This window comes from Oryzias latipes, chromosome 16 (genome assembly GCF_002234675.1).
Source record: "Oryzias latipes chromosome 16, ASM223467v1".
Taxonomy (NCBI): Eukaryota; Metazoa; Chordata; class Actinopteri; order Beloniformes; family Adrianichthyidae; genus Oryzias; species Oryzias latipes.
The window spans coordinates 16,421,496-16,445,589 of record NC_019874.2 but is presented as its reverse complement, the minus strand read 5'-3'; the positions used below and the strand labels follow the sequence as shown (position 1 = coordinate 16,445,589).

Sequence of the window (24,094 nt, the reverse complement as noted above, 5' to 3'; positions counted from 1 at the left end):
TTAAAATAAAGCATGTGTTGATAATGCCAGTGAGTCAGTTCAGTAATTTAATTACCATTTATTTAGATTTATTTTGTAATTTGTGTATTTTGTGTTATACCCAACTACCATCCCCAGCTAAGATTGTGATGGAATTTTTTTTATACTAGTCAGTTTTTTAGATGGCAACATTGATTAAAAAGTGAAACGTTTGTTTTTTGAAACTTTGCATTTGTCAATCACACTTACTGCCTAATAATCTTTTTAATTTTTGGGGGGAAAAGTCTTCCGTCTTACTTGAATTCATCTGTTTTACAGTTTAGGGGTGTAATCATGGCATATATAATGAGTTTGTTGAAGGTTTTGTCACCTCTTTCCCGATCTACTGGTTGAGTGCACACAACTGTTTTAACACAATGGGTTGGGTAAAACTCAATACACTTTGCATTTTCCCAAATGAACAAAAATGCATTTACACTGGGCTGATTCTTTCACCCTATAGCAACCACACTAATGTAACAGGCAGTGAAACTGAACATTGGAGAGTGAGGAGAGTCAAGAATCAATCGCATGTCTGAGACATAAAAATAAAGTGCATTACTCTCTCTGTGTGTGTGTAGCTGTGTGTAAATCTCATCTGTTTAATAAAGCTGCAGAACAAAATGGCTCACAGACTTTATTCTAATATTGTCAGCAAATGTTTGAATAATTTATTTACAGATCCAACAATCCACGAAACCCCATGACTTTCAAAGTTTTCTGGTATTTGTGGTATTGATCCGCCTTCATTAGATAAGTGAATTTCCCCATTGTGGGTTAAATGAAGTCATCATCATTTATTATTATTAATTTATAGGAAAATACCTGTAAAAAAATTTTGATGCAAAATAAATTACGTTTTTGTTTAATGAATCTCTGTGATGCTGCATTTTTTTAGCCAAACCTTATTTTCTCCCCTAACGAAATGTTATTATAACATATAAAATATTTAAACTAAATGTGCTAATTTGCCCTCTTTTTGCCAACAACATTGCAAGACTTTTCATGTCAATTACAAAAAATGACAAAAAACAGGAACCTATGTGCAGAAGTCGGTCTTGCTATGCTGCTTATGTCTGCATTAAACGTGGATTTAATCTGAGTTATGAACTTGTAAATTAATAAAGTTATTAATTATAATTATCTAGATGGGGGGGGTTAACAACGATCAGTCCTGCAGACATGAAATAGGGTGTTTTGCTTATTGAACTACAGCGTTTCTGAAATCATGTGGAGTTTGTAAATTTACAATCTTATATGTAAATAATATAAAAAATTATCCAAAGGTTTTTAATAAAATACAAATTTATTTTTTGTAAATCCCTTCATAATCATCCATGTAGGATTAAATATATCAGACTGATTTAAGAAGGAATTTTTGGATTTACAAGCTACGTTTTAAAAAAAAAGTTGACTGAAAAAAACAAACTGCTTTGTAAGATTCGAATTCAAACAAATGAACTTGTTTATCCCCCCAAAATACTGAGTGCAGAATTAATTATAATAGAATCAGCTTTGTGTATGCCACTCAACAAAACTATTAAAGCCATTGAATTTAGGAAGCACCACTTTTTTGTGTTTGGCCAGTTAAAGTTCCTGTCTTGATTTAGGCGACTTAATTAGTAACAAATATTTGAACTTGTTTACTTGCATCGCTTTGTGGGAGGATGCTTTTTAAATTAAAAAACATTTTAAAAAACTGCAGGCATAAAAGAAGGTAGTTCTAAAAACTCAATTTGTGTGGAAAAAAATGTAATTCTTCATTACTCATCATTTCTACAATGCAGCGTTACAGTTTACAAGTGAGCAAAAGAACAACATGTACAGTATATACATGTGTATAAAAGTGGATCAAGCACAGAGCCCTGTGGTGTGCCAGAATTTTCTTCGTAGCAGAATATACTTTAGCTTAAAGTGCCAAAGAGGACCAGTTCTGCTCAAACAACCAGAGAGTGTGGTTCCTAAAGATCGATCAGCTACATTGGCCGGAGGAAGCCTTGTTTGTTTTCTCTCTTTTTTTTATTTTGTTTGATAAAACAAGAAACTTCACTTTTGACACCTAAAACTTTTCACTTCTGACACTGACTTGGCTCACTTCACTGTGACTTCCAGTGAAGTGCAAAAAAAAAAGAGAGATTGTACTTGATGATTAAAAATTTCTAGCATTTCAACAGACTTTCTTAAAAATGTGCATGCATTATTAAAGATGCTTGAAAAATGTTGTAGATCTCCTGTTGTAGAACTCCTGTTCTTTAAGATAGTGTTGCCACTTCCTCTTAATGTGACTTCACAAATGTCAACTTCCTCATCCTAAAACACACTGCTAAATTTTATGGGACCCGTTCTAAGTGTCTTTTTCTCCTGCAGCAACTTTGTTTTAGCTTGCATTATACCCCATTTGTATGAGAGAACTGATCATTTTAAAAGATTACCTAAAGGTCATTTGGTTGAAAAAAATTTTTTTTATATGTGAATGGTTTTGTGAGGGTGGGCAGGGTGGAGGTGTGAGGGAGAGTCACAGACAGACTACACACTTGCATGTTAAGTCATTTCCTTCATGAGTTTCTCTGAAAAAGTGTTGTTTCTCAGCTCTGAATCAAGCAGACACACAAAAATTACTGGTGTTGCACATGTTTTAAGAGTCAATGGTGTTGCAGTGAAGCTTGACAACAAGAGACACAGGCTGCTTTAATGCGATTGGTCTGGTTCACAGGACGATGAAGAACACCTTTGTCTGCGATGAATCAATGATCATCACCATTCCTATTGGGAGCATCCAGGATCTTCAGGACGGTCAGCTGATGCCAGAACACTTTTACTGCGTGTTTAAAGATCACTTCAAGGTCCTTGTCCTCAAAGGGAAAGCTCAACCTCTCGGGGTAAGTTCAACTGTATCGATAGAGGAAATTGTACCAAAGACTCACAAATGAGGTTTTTTTCTGTCTTAATATGGAAACATTTAACCAATACTTGCATTTTATTTTTTATTTGTTAAATTAAAATTAGGCAGCCCAAGCTATCTTTGGTTTGCTTCTTTGTGCTCTCACACCGGTTGTCCATGAGCCGTTGGTCAGGATATTTACAATACCATGCATTATGGTGAGTTATTTCACAGAATGTAGAAATTTGTAAAAATCTGATTATTTGTGTTTGTAAACTAAAATAAATGCTTTCTCCTTGTTAGTATGTGATCTGTGGTGTGCTGTCCTTTGCTGCCGGGAAGTGTCCAAACATGTCTGTGGTGAGTGGTCTTGTTTATTGGAAATCATTTTTTTAAACATTTTTTTCAGAAAGTGCATGAAAAATTGTTAATATTTGAGTACAAGATGATCCCAAAAGAAGCACTTATATTTCTGTTTTTGTTAGACTTTTACTAAACCTTTTTTTCCTATATTTTCTTTTCTCAGGCAAAGGTGTCATTTTCCCTGAACATCATAAGTTTGTTTTGGTCACTTTCAGCTTTTATTGTCAATCTCCTGCTGCTCCACTCACCCATGCTGGTATGTCACAAAACAGTTCACACCATGAACATTTCTCTGGGTTTGGATGTAACTTTATTCTATCTCACAGAGAGAGGAAGAGAAAGGGATCACATCACTGATAACGAGTCTGCTGGTTATCGAATTTTTCATCTGCCTTTACCTGATCTACTGGTTGAGTAAAGTCATTTGCAGACAACACTTTAATACACTGGTAGGTCATTCTTTCTATGCTTTAGTGTCACTCATGCAAAGAACAATAGTAGTTTTGATTCTCGTTCTTTACTCTGCAGCCGACAATCATTCTGAAACGAGGAAACTGACATTTGAAGACTGGAGAGAATCAAGAATCAGCCAACATGCATGTTGTACTTAGCTTGTAAAAATCGCCAATCGTTTTCATTTCAGATAAAATTGTAAAATGCCCACAGAGGTAAAATGTGTTTTTTAAAGCACACTTTTTTACATATGAGTAGAATGTTGTTTTTACCTCACTGCAAAACTTTTACTTAATTGGTTTAAAACAGCATTTTTTTCCACTTCATTTTGATCCTCCCTGTTTTAAGCATGTGCAGAATCATGTCATGATTGGAACAAGATGTACAATTAAGTTCTAAAAAAACTCTGGACCTAATCTTTTGAAAGATTTTGACATATTAAGGCATTAAGGTGATTTTTGTAAACATGATGTAAGCTTCTCAAATGCCTAAGTGTAAAAATGTGCTTGTTTTCTCAAAAAAAATGTCTCTACAAAACTTTGAATTGATTCTCAGCATAACAGAAAATGTATAGATTTTTTTTTACGTGGAATTTGTTGCAAATTCATTAAATATTTACTTGGCACTCATCATCAGCGTTTGTAAAATGTTTGCAAGTTATAACATTTAATTCTTATTTTTAATATCTAAATGTTAAAAACAATAAAGGCAACAAATGTGATTTTATTCAAATGGTATTTAATATTTTAAATAGTGATGTAATATTTATTTAAAATATTTTGTTGCAATAGAGATGCAATAGGGTTGCACGGTGGCGCAGTGGTTAGCGCTCTTGCAGCAAGAAGGCCCCTGGTTCAAGGGGGGCCTGAAACAGAACATAAATTGGGGACCTTTCTCTCTGGAGTTTGCATGTTCTCCCCGTGCATGCGTAGGTTTTCTCCGGGGACTCCGGCTTCCTCCTGCTGTCCAAAAACATGCTTCATTGGTTAGTTGGTTACTCTAAATTGTGTGAATAGGTGTGTGATTGTATCCCTGCAACAGACTGGCGACCTGTCCAGTGTGTCCCCTGCCTCTGCCCACAAGTGGCTGGGATAGGCCCTGTGACCCCGACAGGGACAAAATGGAAGAAGATGAATGGATGAATGAATAATATGTAATATGCATGCCCTAATTAGACCTAAGCCAGCTTTTTTTAAAGCAAACACCTGATATTATCTTGGAATACAATAGGTTTTTGAAAGATTTTTTCATAAGCTACAATGTTATTTCAAAAAAGTTTAAAACAAAAATAAAATTACAAAATAATATTTTCTGACTTAAGTGTTTTTACTTGCCTTTGCTTACGTTAACTCATTTGGGTTCACTTCTAAAACAACAAATGGCCACAAGAGGGCGACAAATTCGTTTTCAAAGTGTCACATGACATTGAGAATCTTGTTACCCAGAAGCCTCCAAATCGGCATCAAGCTAGCCTTTTTTAACAGTTAAAAATCGTAAAAAAAGCCTAGTAATTTTTGGCAGACATTAAAAACGTGTAACTTGTGTATAATTATTACATAAGGAGCATAATGCAGCATATCAACATGTGGTTAATCAAATCCAAATTGTAAGGTACATTTCATTCACAGTGCAAATCCACAAGTTTTAAAGTACAGTAACACAACATAAACTTACATTGGCAGCGAAAAACATTTTTTATTCCTTTTATTTAGGAAAGATAAAACTCTGTCTATGCCAAATTTACAAAATGTTGATGTTAATGTTTTTAATTAAAAGCAAGTAAAAAAACTCAAAGCCTTGGTATAAATTACATTTTAAAAAAAAGACACAACTAAAAATAAAGATACTATTGAAATTATATTCTATGATGAATATTAATGTATAACAAAACCAAATGAAATTTCTGTAGACCTAAGAAGTGCCCAAAGGGATAAACCATCCCAACCTGCCCCATTATAAAGTGTCTGGATCATTGACTGTATATGAGATCCCTCCATAATAATAAACACGGATTGTCGTGATGAGCGTCCACTGAGGTCCTTCACAATCCAACACAATCGCCTGCATTGTGAGTGGAACAATCCGCACATGATGATGATGTTTAAACTCTTCCGCTTTGTGACACTCCCAGTGAGGAAACCAATCAAAATCAAACGGAGAGTCTTCCTCTCTTTTAACTCTCATCTTCTCGCTGGGTACTCGGGTAGTCAGTTATGTAACTTTAAAAATCAATTCTTGCTGTTTCACGTCTGCTTGTCGCTGATGGACCGCCGCGCGCTTCTTTGAGGAGCGGCGTCTCTGCGTCCCGCCCGGCGACTATGGCGTCCGTGTATAGCGGATCCCACACCTTGAGCAAGGATGATGTGAACTATCGAATGCATTTCCGAATGATAAACGAACAGCAGGTCGAAGACATCACGATAGAGTTTTTCTACAAACCGCACACGATAACGCTGCTAACATGCACGGTGGTCAGTTTGATGTACTTCGCGTTTACAAGGTGAGTCTCTTCGTGCTAATGTTAGCTAGGTTAGCTTAGCTAGGCTAACGGGAGCGGTGATGCTGTGGCAGGTACACAGGAAGGTTAGCCAGTACGCTTTAAAGCGATTTATTAGCTTTGCTTTGGCTTTTACACGGATAACATTCCTTAATCCTTATTGCCATTAAAGGCTTAACTTAGGTTTGCAGCAGTACAGCTCGTTTTAATACGTTTAATCCAGCCCTATTTATGTTGACATTAGCTAAACCAGTTAGTTGAGGTATTTATCTGATAACTCATCAACCCATTTATGACATATATTAAAAGTCTTTGAGGTGCATTGGCATCTCTTCAAATATGTTATAAGAATGTGTAGTATTATATGTATTTATTGGTCTGAGCCGTAAAACGCAGTTTAGTGTCGTAAACTGGTTCATCCTTTTTCTTTTTTCTTCTTCATTCTGTCTGCAGAGACGATGGAAATGCTGACAGTAATGTCTGGGTGGGGCTGATTCTGGTCATCTCGTTCTTTCTTGTCATCAGTGTTTTGGCATTTCCTAATGGTGAGCTGACCACACAGCAGCTGCATGACATGACTGCAACATCACATGGAAAAATAAAATAGAAACTTAAAGTAGTGTGACAACACAGAGTTTGGAAAAACAATAATGGTATTTTCTATCTCAAATAATTTTGGGGGAAATAAATGGCTAAATATATGACATTCACACAGCAAAACAACATAGCTACAGCTGATTTAAAAACAAAAACAAATTTTCCTTCAGACTGGATAAAGAAACCTCATCTGGAAGAATTTAGGTTGAAAATTTCCAGAAGTTAAAGTTCAACAATACAGATTTTAAATTATATTGCTGATTTAGAAAAGTGCATTGTCATTAGATTTTTTTTTGGAATCTATTGTAACCACTGATAACTTTTTGATGTCATGACCCTCAAAACCAAAGCAATACAAATAAAAGATTAGATATTCAGAGGCATTATCTCTGCCCTCTATGTTTAATATTTTAATATGTTGTCTTAATTCGTGCGTAGGTCCATTTACTCGACCTCATCCAGCGATTTGGAGGATTGTGTTTGGTGAGCATTTGCTAAAGGGATCCAGGAGCAAAACGGATTTGAGTTGTTGACCTTTTCCCTTCTTAATGCCTCTTTTCTTTTGCGTCCAAGGTCTGAGTGTGTTGTACTTCCTGTTCTTGGTTTTCATCATCTTCCTCAATTGGCAGCAAGTGAAACAGCTCATGTACTGGTTAGATCCAAACCTGCGATATGCCAAGAGAGAAGCAGATATCATGGTGGGTGATGAACGTTCTCTGTTAAAATGGACTTTCCCATTGATTTACTTCATCCTTTTAAAGCTTTTTTTGTGTCCTACCACCTGCAGGAATATGCAGTGAACTGTCATGTCATCACCTGGGAGAGAATCCTCAGCCATTTTGACATTTTTGCATTCAGTCATTTTTGGGGCTGGGGTATGAAAGCCCTTCTTATTCGTAGCTACGGCCTGTGCTGGACCATCAGTATTACCTGGGAGCTCACAGAGGTATATAACCCTTCCAATTTAGTTAGACATAGACTCTGAAATATGAGTGTTTGTAGCTTTGGTTTAAATGGCAATCCTCTTGTGTTTGTCTGTCTTAAAAGCTGTTCTTCATGCACCTTCTGCCAAACTTTGCTGAATGCTGGTGGGACCAAGTCATTTTGGATATCCTGCTGTGTAATGGAGGGGGGATCTGGCTTGGTATGACAGTGTGCCGCTTTTTGGAGATGAGGACGTACCACTGGGGCAGTATCAAGTATGAATTTATGTTTTGGAAATTAGGAGGACTAACACAAAAGTAGCCTGTTTTTTTTATTTCTGTTTGTGGTTATTCACCTTATCTTCCCTTTTACATATTTATAAAAAATAGCTTGGTGGTGATTATTTTCAAATGTAATACTAATCCTTTATTTTGAAGGGTTTTTCATAGATACGTTTACCTTATGTATATAATGATACATAACCCTATGTATTCAATAAATAGTCATCTGTGGTGTTGATTTAATTTGTATTTGTTTACTGTTTAGGCTATTTTTTTTTTAAATCCATTAGCAAGAATTTTATCATTCTGCTCTGCTGTCCACCCAGAGACATCCACACCACCACAGGGAAAATCAAGCGTGCAGTGCTGCAGTTTACGCCTGCAAGCTGGACCTACGTACGCTGGCTTGATCCAAAGTCTTCCCTGCAGCGAGTGATGGGCGTCTATTTATTCATGATCATCTGGCAGGTGAGTCTGATTGAGGCCTCGTCTCCCTTTCCCTAATAGAGACAGAGAGTGTTGCTGTCTAAGGATGATCTGCTGTGTTTTGTTTCTCAAGACTCAATTAATCTAATCGGATCTTCTCTTGCTAAGAAGTAAAGCCGTATTGATCCCTGTAATTCAAGAGTGTCCTGCTGCTGCCGTATTAGCAAATCATCCCTTATAGTTAGACTAGGTAGATTACCTCAGAGCCACTTCCTGTACTAAGAGACCTATAGATGCCAAACTTCATTCATTTCCTCCAAGTCAAATATCTGTTGTCGGGTATATCAGGAGGGTTCCAATATAAACAAAAAGCCAGATCATGTTGTTATAGTGATGTCATAAATACATTTTATATATAAATGGAACCCATAAGACAACAGGAAGGTATCACAAAACCTGTCCCTCAGCCCAACAGGCAGACTCTTTTGAAATGGAGCTCAGCAGCAGTAGAAAGCCCTTTTCCAACTTAATAAAAGCGTTTTCCCGTTTATTTGTAGACTCGGTTCAATTCAAAAACTAAATTAATTTCTAAGTTGTTTTAAAATGTTTCTGTTAACAAACGTGTAAAAAAATAATGTTTTTTGTCTTTTTCAGCAATCAGTAAATTGCTGATATCCAAAAATAAACTGTACAAAAAGCATTTTTTAAAACAGTTTCCTTTGAAAGATAATCCCATTATATCCGAAAGGAGACCATATGATAACATTGACAGAATAGCTTTGGTTATGAGACAGCATGTAATCGCAGCTTCACAGATTTTATTTATTTATTAACATTGCAGTTAAAAGAAAAAGGATTTAAAGTATCCAAGGTGCAAAATAAATTTGTGTGAGCATGCATTCTTTCATTGATTGTTACTGAAAACCTCAAAAGATATCTTTAAAACCACTGATTATATTATGCAGTCTTGTTCATCTCCACTCCACAATCCAATATTACCTCAATGCCCAAATAGTGTAGAATTCTTATTTTTTATGAATGTATTACTTCCATAAGTAATAAATTCCAACATTGTTTTGAAGTTAAGACATTGGACATATTGTTTTCTTGAAGCGTCTTGTCATCTGCCATCAAACATTCATGGACTTAGTCAGACCTCTTCTCTTTTTTTAGATACAACTACTATTCCCTGCTACCATTAACTCTAAAAGCTTATTTGTTTAACTTTTATATCTGCATTTATACATTAGTACTCTACTCTGTGTGATGAACCTTATTCTCTACTGATTTGTCTCCCGTCAGCTAACGGAGCTGAACACGTTTTTCCTCAAACACATCTTCGTTTTTCCTGCAAGTCACGCTCTTAGCTGGTGTCGAATCCTTTTCGTTGGCATCATCACAGCTCCAACAGTGAGGTACACTCATGCTTTATTCTTTATTTGACTAATGTATTTACTTTTTCACCGAAAAAAACAAAGCAAGTGAACTTTTTGAAAGCTTGTGTGTTTTTTCTTTCAGGCAGTATTATGCATACCTCACAGACACACAGTGTAAGAGGGTTGGGACACAATGCTGGGTCTTTGGGTAAGTGATGGTGTGGTAGTTTATGCTTGTTTCATCTCTTATTGGAGTCCTAATGTTTGTTGTTTTTGTTTTTCCCTCCTACTGCACTGCACAGGGCCATAGCTTTTCTGGAGGCGTTGGCATGCATCAAGTTTGGACAGGACTTGTTCTCCAAAACCCAGATCCTGTATGTGGTCCTTTGGCTGTTGTGTTTGGTAAGCCTCATTCAGTGTCATAGTCAGGAATGTTTGTTCAAAATATGAGATTTTTTATTCTTAAACCATCAATGAGGGTCCTTGCTTCACATCCATCTTTCTTTTTCTTTTTCAACATCCCAATTCTGGTTTAAGTTCCTGATTCTCAGCGGTTGATTTGGCTTTGATATTCCTGATCTTTTTTCAGGCCTTCATCACATTCCTGTGTCTGTATGGAATGGTGTGGTACGCGGAGACATATGGCCCGAGAGAAAAGGTACGTTTCATAACATTTATTTTCATGCATCTTATGCAATCTAGGTCATTTAATAAGAGTCAGAAATTTGAACTTATTGAGAAATACAACGTTTTATTAAAGGATTTTGTGATTTTACACTTTAGTCATTTTTACCGAATGGGTTTATTGAATGGTTTGAAGAAGCTCTGAGTCCTTTGTTTCAAACTTGTAACTAAAAAAAACCCCAACATATTTAAAACTTCCTTACATGAGGCAAGATTTATCCCTAAACAGGTCAGGTCAAACCAGTTTTCAGTGTTGTGGCTGTAAAGGTAGAGGTGCACTGCTTTACTCTTTAGAGACCTGCTCCAATGAAAATCTTGTTTTTTCTGGTTAACATGTTCTTAAGCATTTTCCTCATGATGGAGGACTTATGTAAGAGACTTGAAGATTAAAACTGCATTTCTGAGTTGCTTTATTCAAATTGCAATGGATCAGGCGCAGGTAAAAACTCGCCGTGTGAAAAAGCTCCCAGTTGTGGCGGCCAATTTCTCCCTGCTCCGTTCCATTCTGATGCATCCAGTTGCGGACAAATAGATCCATGTACGTCTTCATTTTTTTCGTCTGATTTGGCATATGGCTCAGAACTGTACGGCTGGACAGCTCCAATGTTGCTTCGCCAATTTTGTTGCACTGGTAAGGTTAAGTTGGGGTTGTAAGCTAGCAGGAGAGAGTGTAAACAAAGGGATGATGGGATATCAGCAGAGGATCCCGCTCACAAGTCAGAGGCAAACTTCTGTTGAACTTAAAAAAGGACAGTTTTATTTTTATTTTGGCTAAAAAAGGCATAATCATTATTTTAAAAAAACACGTGGAACAATTTTACAAAAGATTCAAGTATAGTTAGAGTGGGACTTTATTATCAGAGATGTCACCAGCTACATTCAAATAACACACTCTTTGACATACCGTGATATCTCTATCATTCCTGATGTGGAGAAAAGAAGCTTTTCATATCAGCCTTGCAGCGATATGCAACACATTACAAACTTACAGTGTTGCCGCTTTCCTCCGATACAGAATCACCTAATTTACATCCATTCTTTACAGAACTTCACTGTAAAGTGTTGCATATCAGCGCGAGGCTGCTTTCTCCGCTTCAGAATCCGCTGAAATTACGTTAAATGTGTAAACAGCTAAAGAGTAACAAAGTGGAAAAAATACTGGAGCCAAAGCTCAGCTGTTAAAGGGTTAACAGTCAGCTGCAAACCCACAAAAAGCTCATTTAGGTTTTCTATGGATGAAGATGACAGGAGCCTCAAAAGATGCGGTCCAACTCCAGCTAAAATAGACTCTCTATAGCCATGAAAATATTTTGCCTTTTCTTTCCCTATTGTGATTCTTAATTGGATTTTTTTGTGTGGATATACTGCTATGTTTTAAAACTAAATGTATTTTCTCCTAATCTTTACATTTTTAACAAATGTAAGTTAATAATTACATTCAACTATTTTTTTTTGTGCTTGATTGCATGTATAGATATTAGCTTGCTTGAATAATTGTTTGAAAGGTTTTCAGTTTGATCTTTATTTAGTTCCACTACAGTTTTTAAAGTTTTTGCTGAAAGAATGACTGTTTGTTTATTTCAATAAATATTGTCTTCTGACTTTATATAATAAATAAGATCTAAACCTCTCCTGTTACATTTAGTTGAAATATTGTGGCAGAACAAGTTTAAAGCAGTTTGACTTGAACATTTCTTATTTTCTCCCTACATAAACATAGCCTAGCTAATACATTGATTTGCCACATTGATCAAAAGTTAGGTTGAACATCTAGGACTTTGAAAAATAAAGTTAGTCAAGCCATGAAAAAGTCACCGAGTTTTTCTCAGATCCATCAGTAAACAAGAACAGCTAACTGTTACATGAACTCTCTGCCTGTTGTTTGACCGTTAACTCTTGTCCCCTCACAGAGCTACTCTGAATGTGAGGACAGTAATTACACAGAGTCTCCTGAGCACGTGTCAGAAGAATTTAAAGGTACACATACATCACTTTTGGTCAGTACTGTGTAATAGAATTGATTTCTTTCATATCCATTTTTCAGGCAAAGTAGATGTGGATGGTGACAGTCCTGCACTGAGAAGAAGAGGAACAGGCTCGGAGAAGTCCAAATCCATCAATGGCTTTGACAGCCAATAGTGATTGAGGACAAAGACAACTGTCAATTGACTGGAGAGCCAAGCTTTGGAAAGGGGGGGTAAAGATTACATAGGTGGAACAGGAATCCCAAAAAAACGACCCCACGCCAGAGAAGAGTGGCACCAGCAGAGAACAAGTGAATGAGCTGATCCATGTAGTGTTATCAGGACTGCATAGAGGCTTAGGTTAATGCAGATGCGTACTGGTGTTTGCCCCAACGCCAACAAGGTCCTCTAACGGCTAATCCCAGGTTTCTTTGATTGACAGCAACCGTGTAGGAGTAAAGGAATAAAAACTGCCTATTCTAGATGTGACTGCATGCTCTTTGTGGCTGGTATTACACTTTCAATATAGTAATTGTTAAAAAATAAAAACTGTACATCGGACTGGTTGACACCAGCTTTAGCTACGGTTCAGCACATTTCACTGTTAAAAAGCCATGATTGTGAATTATTCACTTTGAGTTAGAACCATTATGTTTATAAGACAGAAGTCCTTTTGCATTTTATTTACAAACATTTGTCTCTGATTATCTATATAACAGTTGTTCCTGTTTTTAACTGAAATATGGGAAGGTTTTCAATTCAAGGCCTAGCTGTCAGGATCATCAGCGGAGGTTTTTTTTTTTTTTTTTTTTTAAGACATGATGTAATGATGCAAAGCACAGTTGAAGCACTTTGCAGAATGTTTCCGGTAAGACTGTATTGATTTGTAATGGTTCAGTATTTTTGTGGGTCATTGTGATTTTGAGTGACTTCCCCGTGCCCCCCCCCTCCCTTTTGTGGCTGCTATCATTTTTATTTGTACATTTTACTGGAGTGACAAAAGAGGGCAATTATTCTCATTATTGCATGTGTCGTCGACTTTTTTCCTGTTGGTGTGTTAATGGCATTTTTAATATACAACTGCACGACTGCTTCCAATCAAACGGTTTGGTCCAAACTTGTTCTAGAGCCGCACATCGCTTGCCTTTTGTCGTCATGTTTTTTTATTTTATTTCACCCCTTGTGCCTGTTATTGCGTAGAAATTTGTTTGTGTGTGTGTGTGTGTTATCATTTGTGTGTGCTTTGTTGAAAGTCGATGGTCTTTAAAACGATCAGTATCATCTCTGAACTGACACGGCCCTCACGATTCTTGACAATCCAGTCAGTGACTGAAGAACCGGGCTCGTGTTTGACTGCAGGCATTGGAAAGGGTACACTGTTTGTGGAGTTGGATTGTTTGTGGAGCCAAAAAAAAAAAAATTCAGAAAAAGATTATCGCTGTTGTGAACTGTGAATTATGGCAGCCCATTAAAAAGTTTTACATTTCCTCAAGTGAATTGTGTATAATTTCTGGCTCAGGAATTAGATTGAAACCATATGTTATTTGACTTTAGTCTCTATTCTTTTATTTTTTTTTACCAAGAGTAACTTTGAAATGTTCTTCCTGGAATCCAGAAGGGCATTGTGCTGCAAAGAACTTCTGGATTGGCTGACTGGAGCACTGTCCAACCGGGCTCAGATTTCCCTCAGTCTGCACACTGTGAAGCTCAGACTGAAATAGCTGTTTCAAGTTGACCTACACAGGATGGTTAGATTTTCTTGTTTTGAATTCAGCTCCAGTAAAGCATTTTATTGTGCAACAAAAAAAGTAGTATCTGAGAGGAACTGGAGTTGAGCATGATTATTATGTAAATTATGATATTAAGTGAATCAGTTTTGCTGTTTTCCACTGTGCTTTTGATTTTTTTAAATATTTTCCTCAAGATTTGAAGGAACATTGGTCACAAAATGACTTTAAAATGTGCAAACTGATTTCCAGTGGAGGGCAGCAGAGAACCTTTGTTGAATTTAAGATACCACGTGACCAAGTAGGCCTCAAAGCAGGAGGCACGTGTTTACACAGTACCATGGAGGCCCTGTGCTCTCACCATGCATCTCACTGAGCTTTTGGTTGTCAGTCTGTGTGAGCTAACTAAATAATTAAAGAATCCATAGGAGCGTATCATTCACCATGGACAAGAGTCCTGGTCTCCCAGGATGTAGCTACCTGAATCCAGAGAGGACGCTCGGAGAGATCCGGATCAACTTGCTGGAGTGCAAAGTCTGCTTTGAGCCATTTAATTCTGAGCAGAGAGGAAGAAGACCGCAAAACCTTTGCTGTGGCCATGTTCTCTGCCTGGAATGCATCACGGCTTTGTCCCACCCTCTTCTAGGGAAGCTGGAGTGCCCATTCTGTCGACAGCTGTGCAGTGTTGACAGCACATCTCCATGCCAGGCTCTTAATGACTTGCAAGAGCTTGTATTGCCATGGAGGCCTTCTTCCCCCGATCGTCCTCACAGAACCTCTAGTCTGACTCGCGCAGCTCTGCAGCTGCAAACTTCTTTTGGGGGATGGGGGACTCTGATCAACCCCACTGGAATTGCTGCTTTGGGGTCTTCTGGGACATTAGTTATTGTCCACGATGGAGAGAAAAGGGTGGTGGTTTTCAGCACACTGGGAAGGAAACTGCACAGTTTTGGGAAAAGAGGAAAAGCCGTGGGAGAAATCTGTTTCCCAATGGATGTGGCGGTGACTCCTGCTGGCTGCGTTGTAGTGACAGATCCAGGAGACAGAGCTGTCAAGGTTTTCACCTCCAGGGGGGATCATTTAATAACAATCAAGGACTCCTTCCAGTTGCCCTGGGGTGTAGACATACACATCTCTGGGCACCTCCTAGTCTCAGACGCTCAGGCTGGAGTACTGACCAGGATGAAAGTGGACTACAGTCAACGTGTCATTGTAGAGTGTCATAAAGCCATCTCAGATCTTCAGTGTCCCAGAGCGGTGGCATGTTGTCGGCTGACTGGAAACACGGCGGTGATGGAGCACCCAACTGACGTCCCACATCCCGCAGAGGGACGCCCATACAGACGGCTGAGAGTATTTACAAAAGACTTCCACCTCATTTACCAGACGGACAGTTTCAGCCTGACTCTGCAGTCAACAGTACAGCTGAACATGTCAGCTTTGAGCTTTGATAGAGATGGAGCTGTAATAGTGACAGATCCTTATCAGGGGTTTATTTGGAGTTTAGGGAAGCTTGAAAATGGCCCAGTTCTAACTCCTATTGTTGGTAATCATCTTATCAGACCTGTTAGTTTGGTGTTACTAAATGACATGCTCATCACTCTGGATGGTGGTGACCACACAGTCAAGATTTTCTCTAATAAACCTGAATAAAGCATATGCTTACAAAACATGTTAGATCTGAACCCAGACCCATTTTTCATTAGAGCAATACTATGCGGGATCTACTGTACCACTGACCAAGTGGATCTCAGAACACATTTCTGATGTCTTTCTCTTACACATGTCGCCATTGGTTCTTATTAGTTAAATTGATGATTTGTCAAAATTTGGATAGATTTTTCCCGGATGAGATTTGTCCAGTATCTTTGTAGTTCGTGCATTTGTTATAACTTTAAGCTTAAAAAGACCTCCACCACTGGGAAATAAGTAATATTTGTAAGGCATTAAAGGGAGTCATCAGTATTATATGCCAAACATGACAGTGTTGGGTGTGTGGATGTAGTTAGCTAGGAATGTATGCAGTTTTTTGAATTCTAAACCGTTATAAAATGTATGCAGAAATAAAAATTATTCCCACTCCAATCCTCTTTAGATCTATTGTAAAAGCTTTCCAAGTAGTCTTTTATTTACAATTATTGAGTTTTTAGGCAAAATGAAAAAAAAAAAACGGTCATTTTCTAGGACATAGAGCGATGGTAGATCCTTAGAATTTGCCTCTAATTAAACAGACATCCTTCTGTTTACACTTTCTCATGTTAGCTTACATCCCAGCAACATCCCCCAATCTAACATTACTGGTGCTGCAAAAATGGTGAGCAATTTTGCAGCTATCCAGCCAAACCGTTTTGAGCCAGATGCCATGAAGGAAAAGGAAGATAGTCATAGATCTATTTGTCTGCAAGTGGATACATCCCAATGGTGCGGAGAATGGGGCTTGTGACCTACCATTTGTAGCACCTACATCATGACAACATGCCGTTTTCCAACTGCATTTTTTTGTCTGCTTCTGATTCACAACAATTTGAATAAAGTTGTTGTTGTTCACCCTTAGGCAAATCCTTTCAGAGGTTGCCACAGTAAATCAGCTTTCACTAATTCCCACAAGTGGTTTGGCAGAGATTTTTAATGCCGGAAGCCCTTCCTGACTGTATTTCATCTGGGTTGGGGACTGCTCCTGTGGCTACACAATGATTTCCCATGCACCAGTCCTACAACTGAACCATCCAGCTTCAATGATTTGATTAAAGAAATACTAAGAAAAGCCTAATTTTCTTTAAATATGTCTATGTATGTCCGGCATCATGAAAAAAATGCCACAAGAGAACATGTTAAAAACACCATAAACATAATTGTTATTGGTGTTGGTCTTTAAAATGTAGAAAAAAGTGGTTAAATAACTTTATTTCTAAAAAAAAAAAAAAAAAAGTATAATAATTGTTGAAAACTTGCAGCTTGGAAAAAAATGTAGTATTGTAAATTTTGTCTTATTATTTTTGATATTAAGTTAAAAAAAACAAATACTGTGTTTATATGGATTTATGAGATTGCTTATTGGAGAACAAACGACTGGATCATGCAGATTTCCATAAGAAAGTAAAGAGTTAAATTCAAATTTTAGTCTTTTTTTTTTTACGTTTCCAGGCTTAAAGGTGCCATGTCCAAAAAATTTCCAGAGGGTGTTTAGTTTAGTCACTCTCCACTGTGGATCTCGTGATGAAACCCTAAAAAAGTTTTAGCACCAGAAAGCTTCTTGACTCAGTCACTGAAGTTCGCCTCAGCATTGGATTCGTCCGCCACATTCATTGCTGCTGGATGTGGAGCAGTCTGTCACAGACCAACATTAACGCTCGTTGATGTTTTCCTCCTGATGAGCGGCGCGGCCCGTCCACCCTCTCTCCCCCCTGAGAGCCGCAGCCTCCCCCGTGTGCCAGAGGAGAGCAGTCGTTGCTCCCAGCGGAAGATGGCGGTGGAGATGCTGTCTGGCGCTGGAGCGGAGGGCTTCAGAGGCACAAGAGGCCAACTCGGATGGATTTAGAGGAGAGCGGGGAACGGAACTTATTTCCATGTCTTCGCCTCGAAGAAGTCTGGAGCATTTCGGGACATTTTTGACTCGCGTCTGCTGCCCCTTTCGCCGGCAGAAGCCCGGGCTTGTTCTTCTTGTCGGGGATTCACAGACTGCACTCTGAGCTCTCAGACAGACGGGTGGGAGTAAAAAAAAAAAAAGTGGACGAAAATGTCGGATACAAAGGTAAAAGTTGCGGTGAGAGTTCGGCCCATGAACCGCAGGGGTAAGTATATCTCCTCGCGCGCTCACATTTACACTTCAACTTTTTTCCCCTTTCTTCGTCATTGTTGCTTTGAGTTTTGAAACGATGGAAGTGTCGCTCGTGCGCGGTTTTCACAAAATAATCCCTCAAACACCCCTCCCCCCTTAATAAATAATAATAATAATAATAATAATCTTATCTCTGCAGAGATTGAATTGAACACTAAATGTGTCGTGGATATGGAGGACAACCAAACCGTCCTGCACCCTCCACCCTCCAACGCGAAAGGAGAGAACAGCAGGTAACCGAGGCCGACTCCACTGTATTCGTCAAATCCAGTTAGGCTCACAGTCACACACGTGAGGCGAGAAATGTTGAGTCAGCGCGAGTTCATCTTGACACTTGGGTATAAATGTCAGTGGAAGGGCAGGAAAAACACAGGGTTAGTTCTCTAATGAAAGGTAATCTGTCGTACAGCAACTGTAGCACTCCAGATGAGCAAATCACCACCAATCAAACTCAATTGTCTGTAGGTGGTTTTCTCTGGAGGGTGGACGTCTCCTTCTTGACAGTCACAGAATATGGTCCAGCAGGAATATTCTATTGCACTGCATTTTGCACATGGCACCAAGCTATAATTTATACAAATTTTCCAATACCAATTGCTGTAATGATAATGAGCCATAACTTCTCTGCTATGTGTGCTCTACCTTTGAGTGTGTCTGTGCAGGGCTCTGGTTCCTTTTCAGATCAATATTTTTTTTAGGAGTCTCCACAAACCCACCACTGACCCCACTCATGACTTTTGTCCTATATAGGAAAAGCACATACCTGTCTGCCAAAGGTCTCGAAATGTCAGAGTGAAATCCAAACTATGAAGTGGAGAGATCTTTCCATAGATCTACTGGAAGGGGTTGGTGTGTAGATGAACAGATATGAACTTTTTAGCAGAAGTTTAAAAGGGAAAGCAGCTTTTCTCTCCGGTAGATATGGTTGGAAACAAGAAATTTAAGAACAGAGAACAAAGAAGATCGATGAAGAAGCTTTTTTTTTTTTTTTAGACAAAAGCAGTGCCATCACTGCTGATATGGCGATTGCATTGTCACATCTGCTGAACGTAGCCTTCCAAGTTAATGGAGTCAGAATGACAGAGCTCATTATTATGAAATAAAGCTTTTTTTATTGGAAGTTCTCTATTTAATACAAATAGGAAGTCTGTAGATTGGTACAAGGTTTGAATTAAACATTGTTTGATGGTTTGCCCTCATAGGCAGTGTTTAAATGCCTAATGAATGTTGTAGGTTAATACTGATTTAGTCTGGAGGCACTTTAAGTCAATACAGGGGTCCCTCGTTTATTGAAGCGTTTATGTTCTAAAAATAATCTGCGATAGGTGAATGGATGAAATAGAATTGCAAATGTTTTGTTGCTGTAAAAAACGTTAACTACTCTCTTTTCTCAGACAGACATGAAGATTTTATAGAAGATTTAAACGTTTTTAGAAAAATAAGTCCAATATGCTGTTATATAATGAAAAAAAAGATCTGCTCGCGATTGAAGATTTATAGATTTGGGAAACTAAACTTTGGCATTGACTGTATATATAAACTTAATAGTCTTGACACATGGCATGGAGGAGGTTAGTTGATAAGGTCTACAACCAATCAGGACGCAGAACAAAGTGTGCTGTTCAAAAATAAAAGCATGCAAAATTGTATTGAAAATAAATCAGCAAGACCGCATAGGGTGAACAACGATACAGCTATGGACCACTGTATTACAAATACAATGTTTTGTTTTTGAATCAAATTAGAAACGGGTCCTTAAACCCGACACATAATTGACAGTCACTGCCAATGTGGACATCTTTTCTGCTTTCTGCTTCATCTCCATCCTTTCTGTAATTGTGTAAATGTCCTGTGTTTACAATATTATATCATATTATAGTAGTGTTACATTCTATGTACCATCAAGCGATCAATTTGTTTTCTTTACAGCCGACATTGCTGACAGTGATGGGAAAATCTTTACTGAAACAAATACCACACTGGAGCTCACTGGACGTCTTTTTCTGCAAACATTCTTTCCTATTGTAATGGGGTGATTGCACAGCATGTATTTTAGTGACGACTGAATGCTTGTAAATGTTCTGCCTGTTAGCATCAGTCAGAGATGGGGTTTTTTTTGCCGCCAAAAGCTGCAATGTAATTTAGCCCCCTTTTTGTTATTTTTACACATGATTGCACACCTGACCTGATATCCACAGGCACGCAGACAATCTAAGAGAATGGTCATTATAGGAAAGCAAAAGTCCTTTTGGTTTTTAAGTTTTAAATGAGCAAACAGATCCTTGGGCTGTAGAAAAATAAATTCCCCTCATGGTTACTAGCAGTGAGGTCATGAGAGGCAAATACACAGTCAAGGTTTTCTCATGAGTCACCGTGTTAAACTGTAACACCTTTTTTCCTGCTTCCCTATGCAAATACGACTGATGGAAATGAGCTTGCTCTGCCAGGATCTCCTCACACCAACCTGCATTTAAGGCAATTATCAGAGCAGTAATTGCCACGAGGTGGCTGCGCTCCCAGCAATTAAACAAATCGCATTCAACACTTGCATATGTGGAACCAGGCGGAACAAAAAGTTGCCCGGCATGAGACTTTGGAGGTGTGAATGCAACTCTTGAGCTCCAGTGTCTGCATAAGCGCTGCTCATTCTGTAACTACAGTTTGAATCTTGACACCACGTCTCTCTGTTCTTACCATTGACTGTATAAGACAACTAGACTGAGTATCCCCTCCCCGCTGGCGTTTCCAAATAGGAAGTACCAGTCGGTCCCAAAAAACCATTGATAAATAAACAGCAATTAGTCAGTCATTAAATTTGTCAGAATAACCATTTTTGCTCTGCTACCTTCTTTTTAACACGTTCTCGTTTATCTAATTTTTTTCTTCATATTTTTGTTGTTGTGCAGGTTGTTCAAGTTATAAATTGGCTAATCAGATGCCTCAATAAAAGTATGTGGTCTCATGTTGAGCGTTCAAAACATTTGACTGATTGAGTCTGCTTTCAGTGGAAGGGGTGTGGTCTTCTTACTTGCTTATTATTGATTGAAGAGAGTGGTTGCCATAGAAATGTAGACTCAGAATGACTCTGACCAATCACTGCTTACTGTGGATCTCTGGTTCCAACATGGCCACAATGCAAAAAAATGGCGACTGAATTGAATTCACTTTGATTGAACCGGAAGCAAGTAATTTTCTATGTGTGACGTCTCACTCACTCGGTCGAGTTCTCGTGTACAGTCAATGATTCTTACCTGTTGAAGAAGGGGAAATGAACATTTCCCGTCACCTTAAATGGAAACATCTATGTCTTAGTTTCACATCCCAACAGTTACTGCTTAGATTTTATCATAATTCAATATTGTTTTGATTTTTACCACTTTTATAAGTAGGAGCGGTGCAGTTTTCTACAGCTTCTTCATATCTAGGCCACGGTGAAGTCTGGGCATATAATTTTTTGTTAGCATTTCAGTGTGTGTGTTTTGGGTCAGTGTGTTTAGACTACCTTGGCTTTCTCAAACCATATAATTTTTCTCTTTGCTGCTCATGGGAGCCTCAACCCTGATTGCTGAGACTTTGCCATGTCTTGAAGGCACCTGTTCATGGGCTTTGGAGATGTGTTGGATTTATCCGGTATTTGCACGCCAAAAATGATTGCAGGGCCGAGACCATGGGAACACTGTGCGTCTCAAGGGGATGCTCTGATGAGAGACTTTTTATAAAACATTTATTATGATGCTACAGTTGCTTGCTTTTCTTAAAACTCATGATTAAACTGTAGTTTACAAACTCAGAGGGGCTGCTGTGTTGTTTTCAGGATTTCCAATTAATAATGGTAGAATTCCAAGAAGACGTCTTGGGTGAGGGTTGGTTTGTTGATCAAATATTTTTGTGACAGAATGTGTTCAACCGAGTGGATCCGTCTTCATAGAAACTTCAAAAATTGGAGTCGCGTAAGGATTGTTGCAAAGTTATGAGGGATTACCTTTGATGATTGAGCCTAGTTCTTTGTGGTATTATGGCTACACTCACGACCCACACCCTCCCCTGCTTTGCCTCAGACACGAACACCCAAGGGCAAATGAAACTTAGATTGCGACCGAGCTGTAGCATTTCCAAAGCTTCACCTTTCATCTGTATCTTATGACGAATGGCATATTTGAAACAGGAGTCTGGGAAAGGCCGTTTTTACTTTCATCCTCCAGACTGCTCCTCGTAGGCGTTCAGTCGAGGTGGGAGGTGAAAAGGCTTGGAAATACCTGAGGCTGCTATCTGAACTGGAGAGGCCTGAAGCTCCACTAAAAGAAAGGAGTCAAAGACTCACACGACGGGGCCATATCTTCTGTCAAGCCCCAGCATGCCTGTGGATGGGAAACAACTTAATACGGGGCCATTAAGTGTAGAAGGCTCTTCTTTATGCATGTAAATCTCCTCTCTGTGTATTTATGTCAGGAGACAAAGAGCTGTAGCAAGAGGCTAAAAGCGACCACATTTGAGTCACAAATTCACGTTAATTTCATCGTACATCCTGTTTTTTTCTGTCGCACTGCAGTTCTGGATTTTCAGGAGGACCAGTGAAAACGTGTCTTTATCTGATAATGTCTCTACCCAAGCTTGTAATTTCCCCTCTAATCTGTTCATATCTCTGATGGTTACAAGAGCTCATTTGAGGTTATCTGCACCAGCTGCTGTTATCTTGCTTAGACATCATGGTGTGGTTGATGCGGAGAAAAAAACCCTAATTAGGACTTTGAGTGTCAGGATGCTCCTCCTTCTTTATCTTTTGATGATCTTGAACCTCTTTGGATAGCTGAGTTATAAACTCCAGGAAAATGTCTGTTCTTGTTTTTCTGTCAGAATTCAGCTAATTCATTCCAACACTTAGACTCCATTGTTTCCACTCTTAAACGCTGAAGCTTTAGCTCCAGTATTGATGCTCTTTTGACAACTGTAACTCAACCATTTATGTAATTCCAGTGGATTTTGAAGTAGCATTGCGCTGATTTGCAACACTGTGTAGTGAACTGCTTATGCAACCAACGTAAACCAGCTACTTCTGACAGTTCCCCTCCAAGAATTAGAAGTTTTCCTGCATACGCGGTTAAAAAGTTACAGTATGTCAAAGAGCGTGTTATTTAGGTGTTGCCGGCAACATCTGCGATGTTAAAAAGTTAATAGTTACTCATGTTTCAAACACTAACTCTGGAGGCTTCGTTTTACCATCTATCACATCTGTTCAAGATGCATTGACACAATGAGTCACAATAAATAATAATAATAAACTTTATTTGTATAGCACCTATCAAGATAAAAATCACAAAATGCTTCACAATAAAACACGATAAAACACAATAAAACATAGTAAAACACAGAAAATAATAAATTATTAAGAAAATGCTATTTTAAAAAGATAGGTTTTTAGCTGTTTTTTTAAAAGAAAACACTGAGTCTGCAGATCTGAGGCTGAGAGGAAGGGAGTTCCAGAGGGATGGAGCCACTGCTGTAAAGGCTCTGTCACCTCTAGTCTTTAAACATGTTCTTTTAACAACCAGCAGACCCTGGTCACAAGATCTCAGGGATCTGCTGGGAGTGTACGGCTGCAAAAGGTCTTTTATGTAGACTGGCGCTTGGGTATTAAGAGCTGTGTATGTTAAAACCAGGATTTTAAAATGCATTCGGTAGCGGATGGGGAGCCAGTGCAGCTGGATAAACGACGGGGTGACGTGGGGAAAACTTAAATGATGTAGTAAAAAGCCTTGCAGCAGCGTTCTGGACAACCTGGAGCCGTTCTAAAGATTTTTTGCTTACCGGTAAACATGTGAAGATGGAGTTGCAGTAATCAAGGCGAGATGATATAAAAGCATGGATGAGCATCTCCAACTCAGAACGCGACACAATTGAACTCAGCTTTGCAATATTTTTAAGATGATAAAAACAAGAAGTCTATACTTCCATTGAATGCAGCAAAAAATAACTGGTTTTTAAAAAATATCACAGTTATTTATTCAGTTTCTCCAAGCTGTTGCAAGTTATGCATGTACAGGGACATATAATGTGGCAGTTAACTG

General features: G+C 38.4%; 3 protein-coding genes across 9 annotated transcripts in view; all 3 read left to right on the top strand.

Moving 5' to 3' along the window:
• The first annotated feature begins 5,817 nt into the window (after window positions 1-5,817).
• On the top strand, window positions 5,818-13,956 carry LOC101161577 (phosphatidylserine synthase 1). Its single transcript, XM_023964655.1, has 13 exons — window positions 5,818-6,215; window positions 6,666-6,757; window positions 7,248-7,292; window positions 7,383-7,507; window positions 7,597-7,755; window positions 7,857-8,008; window positions 8,341-8,482; window positions 9,743-9,855; window positions 9,959-10,024; window positions 10,119-10,218; window positions 10,406-10,474; window positions 12,411-12,477; window positions 12,545-13,956. The coding sequence occupies exons 1-13, from the start codon at window positions 6,034-6,036 to the stop codon at window positions 12,637-12,639; spliced, it is 1,407 nt and encodes a 468-aa protein (XP_023820423.1). The 5' UTR covers window positions 5,818-6,033; the 3' UTR covers window positions 12,640-13,956.
• Window positions 13,957-14,443: 487 nt separating this feature from the next.
• nhlrc1 (NHL repeat containing E3 ubiquitin protein ligase 1) lies at window positions 14,444-16,299 on the top strand. The gene has a single exon (XM_004078090.4). It carries the CDS (start codon window positions 14,636-14,638, stop codon window positions 15,842-15,844), a length of 1,209 nt encoding a protein of 402 aa, XP_004078138.1. The 5' UTR covers window positions 14,444-14,635; the 3' UTR covers window positions 15,845-16,299.
• A 1,054-nt stretch (window positions 16,300-17,353) lies between these two features.
• kif13a (kinesin family member 13A) overlaps window positions 17,354-24,094 on the top strand; it is a 37,236-nt gene continuing 30,495 nt past the window's right edge. For 4 of the 7 annotated variants that reach the window (XM_011485185.3, XM_011485184.3, XM_011485186.3 and 1 more), the window contains exons 1-2: window positions 17,355-17,982; window positions 18,169-18,262. In XM_011485185.3, coding sequence (XP_011483487.1) covers window positions 17,928-17,982; window positions 18,169-18,262 — 149 coding nt within the window. In that variant the 5' untranslated portion in view covers window positions 17,355-17,927. Of the gene's footprint in view, window positions 17,983-18,168; window positions 18,263-24,094 lie in introns of all 7 variants that reach the window. The other 3 variants (XM_020710143.2, XM_011485182.3, XM_011485187.3) reach the window with 2 other exon arrangements.